Below are 3,864 nucleotides of genomic sequence, written 5' to 3' on the forward strand. Positions count from 1 at the left end.
ATTGCACACTCATGTTGCATTTATGTAAATCTTAATCAAATTCTATTCGGAACTTGGTGAAGACTAAAATCCACGTCACCCCGGAGTTATATGTTTCTGTCGCCCTTTTTATCAACAATATCTATTGGTATTAAACACGATTTAACACCGGAGTCACCGGAACGAGGAAACGTGTACATACATTGTAAATTATTGTCAAAGTCAAAGGAAACTTAATGTTATAATTTACAGTTTTATGCGCTGGCCAAATATCGGCGAATTTATTTTTTATTAGCTAAATCTATGTGTTATTAATATGCACGTAACAACAATACTATTGCTATGAAAAATAATTTGCCATCTGCATTTGTTACATTTTGATCATACGATTCTCGTTTCTTCTATATATTTGATCATTTATAAATTAATTAAACTAATAACTAATACATTTGACATCAAAATGTATACAAACACTTTATATTTGTTGATGAAACTTCGAAATGCGAGGGATCGCAATGAGATAAACGATAAAGAGTATTATATCCTAGAGCAATCGATCTTGGGTAACAGGACCACGAATCGCAAAGATAAGGAGTATGCCAAATCGGCGAATACGCATCGCTCCTATTTTGGATGGAAATGGAGCTGGTCAGCGGTAATGCGGGAGTTGAGGTTACCACTCATATACCTTTCGATTGTTCTGTTCGCGGTCCAGTTTTTTACCAAAGGTATTCATGTACAGATATTTATTGAACTATTATATTTGTATGTTGATATGTTTTTTCAAAATTCTTCACCCAATATATACATGATCAGCCGTCAAGTGATGTTGTGCTGAACTAATAATGTAATATATTTTCTTAGATTTAGAACACGATACAAAGGATTGGTCATACTGCAATGCGTTGAAGGAGAAACAATGCCAAAACGGCGGCGTACTTGTTCAAAATAAAGGAGTATTCACGTGTCAATGTCCGCGTGATTATTATGGGGAACTATGTGCCGACGGTAATATCGATCGCACGATATCGTTTAGTCGACAGCGTTTTCGGCGGCGAATATTCAACATGCCATATCGTTTTTTTTATTCGTTGCAGAGCGATACTTTTCAACCGTTTCCCGGCTGATAGGCGGTGCTTGGTTTGACGGTGTGAACGAAGACATGCGAAGAGGCGCGCCTAAAACGTGGTGGTGGCAGTCCCTTTTTTCGACCATTGATCCTGCAGAACGGTACCAGAAAACCGTTATCTCGTGTAAGCATAACGATCCGTCGCACTCGCAGCAACGAGGCCAAAGTATACGTAACAGTTCAAACGTTGTGATTTTCAGTCCACCAACAGCAACTGAAACGGATGACGGCCGACTGGTTTTCGACGAACGGCACCGAGAACGACATACTAGTCTCACTGATGAACTCCAGCAGGATCTTACTGCCCGACCGTCCCATATACTGTCCCGTTAACGGTAAATATAATATTCGTATACCTCTCAAAACCATAATAGTGACCCGTGTGTACCATTCGCAGAGAGCTTTCCGCCGTTGAACACGTTGTACGACCAAGTGTTCAGGCGGGAAAAGGATGGCGGTTTGACGCATGACCCGAAACGGCGAAATCTACTGTACCGCACGTTTTACCGTCACTTCATCATGCAGTTTTTCGGCAAAGATTTCGGTTCGACGGTGACGGGCTCTCAGCTGTACGGGAGCGATGAGGCCGCGGAGAAGAGGCTCAGGTCGATGTCGGACGGCAAACTGAAAACCGAGTACTTGGGCGGTGAACAGTATCCGTCGCGGTTGTCTTTCGCAGAGAAGATCCGAAAGGTGTTCACCCGAACACCGGTAGCCGACCAACAACACTGGGTAAGCATCATGTTTATAAGAACGAACGGTAATTTTTCCAGTCGTTTAACAACCGATTTTACTCTTGTATTGTGTTCGGCGGCAACAATAATAGTTCAATCAAGCGGTGACCGTCGGCCAACCAATGCGGTCGGTGTTCGGGGAAGTTTACGGGGCCCTGCGAACCCAGTGGGCAGTGGCCAATCCGCTGCTGGGCGAGGACCCGCTGCTGTTCGCCATGACCACGTTATGGGTGCGTGAGCACAACCGCGTGTGCGACCGGCTGTCGAACCGTTGGCCCGAGTGGACGGACGATCAGCTGTACGCGGTCGCCAGGAGGACTGTGGTCGCGCAGATGATGGCCATCATGTTGAATGAGGTGCTGCCCGCGGCCAATCCGTTCTCGTTGAAATACGACCCGGATTCGTACCGCGACGTGCTCCTGAACACCAGTATCACTTCAAAAACGCCGCTGGAGTTACTGTTGACGACGATGTTACCGTCCGGTCTACCCGACGGTTTAGACGACACTAGGTCAGTTCGAGTGAATATTTCTGTTTACTGGTCTTGCCCTTGGCTCGTTTCTATGAATAATCACAGACGCATAATGTCCCTGAACCATCCGATGACACGCGACGGTTATAATATTATATTTTATTCGCAATGGTCGTATTCTTTGTCGAATTAGGTTTGGGTCCTGCACCCATGTGTCGCCTAATCAACGGCCAGAATAAATACCTACCACTATTTCCTTAAAATTGGTTTCAATACTTAGTTTTTTCAATAAAGAAATAATAATAATAATAATAAAAAGAATTAATAATAATTAATTTATAATAAACATATTAATTTTATAAAAATAAAATAGTAAGTAACGATTTCATTGAATTTGTGTACACCTGACGATCGAAACAGGTCGTACAAGTGTAATAACTTTTCAGGCTAATTCTGTATACAAACTATTTGTGTATTTATGTATTAATTTTTTAGTTTCCAACGATTTAAATGGTTTTTAATTTTTGATTAACATTTTCAGGCAAATATTAGCGAGTGGTATGAGCGAAACAGTTAGATTCATGGTCGATCAAAAAATGGGATCGTTAACTAGCAACAATGACGGCGACGCAACGATGCCGCTAACAAAATTACTAATAAAATTATCCAGGGAAAATAGGATAAAAGGTTTTAACGACTATCGAAGACATTTCGGATTACGTGCCTACAAAAGCTTCTACGAACTAACCGAAAACCATGAAACGGCCAATAAGTTGGTATCGTTGTACGGAGATATCGATAACGTAGAGTTGTTGACTGGAATGTTGACGGAAAAGAAAAGTGACGATGTAGTTCCCACGTTCACGGTCATGATCAATAGTTTTATAATGAATTCGATCATTACAAATCCTTTGGGTAGTAAAGACTTATGGAATGCAGATACGTTCGGAGGGGAGTACGGTTTTGACTTAGTAAAATCTGCCAACATTAAAACATTTATTTGTAACAACCTGATCGATAAATGCGACAGTAATTTTACTGTCGATATTTATGCAAAATAGGTTTCAACATTTTTTAAAGTGTTGAAATTTCGTATAGGTCTTATTATTTTTTTTGATTTATGCAAATTCATTTATAGTTTAGAAATCAATGATCATTACTCAGTTACGTATTCGAGCTTAATCTAAATAGCCAAATTTTTCAAATAAAATACCTGACGTGTTTTAATATTATAATATACTAGGTAATCGGAGTAGTCCAGCATGTTTTACCGATGGAAATGTATCCGTAAATGTTAAACTGCATTTTTTCCAATTTTTCCGTTTTATTATAATATAATTACAATAAGGGGTTATGTAATAGACGTATTGTCAAATTCATATTATCATTTCTTAACCGGATTAAAAAAACGACTTTTGAATATTTTGTTTCTATACAATTTTATATGATTGTTGTGTAAAAAGTTTTTTTTTTAATTACGAAACTGGCAAAGTTGTAGTATGTTGAAGTTTAATATTTACGAATAATCTGGTCTTAATGAAATGTTAAAC

General features: G+C 39.5%; 1 protein-coding gene across 1 annotated transcript; it reads left to right on the plus strand.

Moving 5' to 3' along the window:
- Window positions 1-618: 618 nt before the first annotated feature.
- LOC112681434 (prostaglandin G/H synthase 2-like) lies at window positions 619-3,388 on the plus strand. Its single transcript, XM_025551688.1, has 7 exons — window positions 619-634; window positions 844-987; window positions 1,077-1,232; window positions 1,309-1,443; window positions 1,506-1,840; window positions 1,935-2,353; window positions 2,856-3,388. Exons 1-7 carry the CDS (start codon window positions 619-621, stop codon window positions 3,373-3,375), a joined length of 1,725 nt encoding a protein of 574 aa, XP_025407473.1. The 3' UTR covers window positions 3,376-3,388.
- The last annotated feature ends 476 nt before the right edge of the window (window positions 3,389-3,864 follow it).

This window comes from Sipha flava, unplaced genomic scaffold (assembly GCF_003268045.1).
Source record: "Sipha flava isolate LNK unplaced genomic scaffold, YSA_version1 19125_pilon_pilon, whole genome shotgun sequence".
Classification (NCBI taxonomy): Eukaryota; Metazoa; Arthropoda; class Insecta; order Hemiptera; family Aphididae; genus Sipha; species Sipha flava.

Excerpts from the sequence above, each read along its gene's own strand:
- LOC112681434 (XM_025551688.1), top strand. Across the intron at positions 1,444-1,505 it reads CATATACTGTCCCGTTAACG|AGAGCTTTCCGCCGTTGAAC; the intron begins GTAAATATAATA and ends TACCATTCGCAG. Across the intron at positions 1,841-1,934 it reads TAGCCGACCAACAACACTGG|TTCAATCAAGCGGTGACCGT; the intron begins GTAAGCATCATG and ends CAACAATAATAG.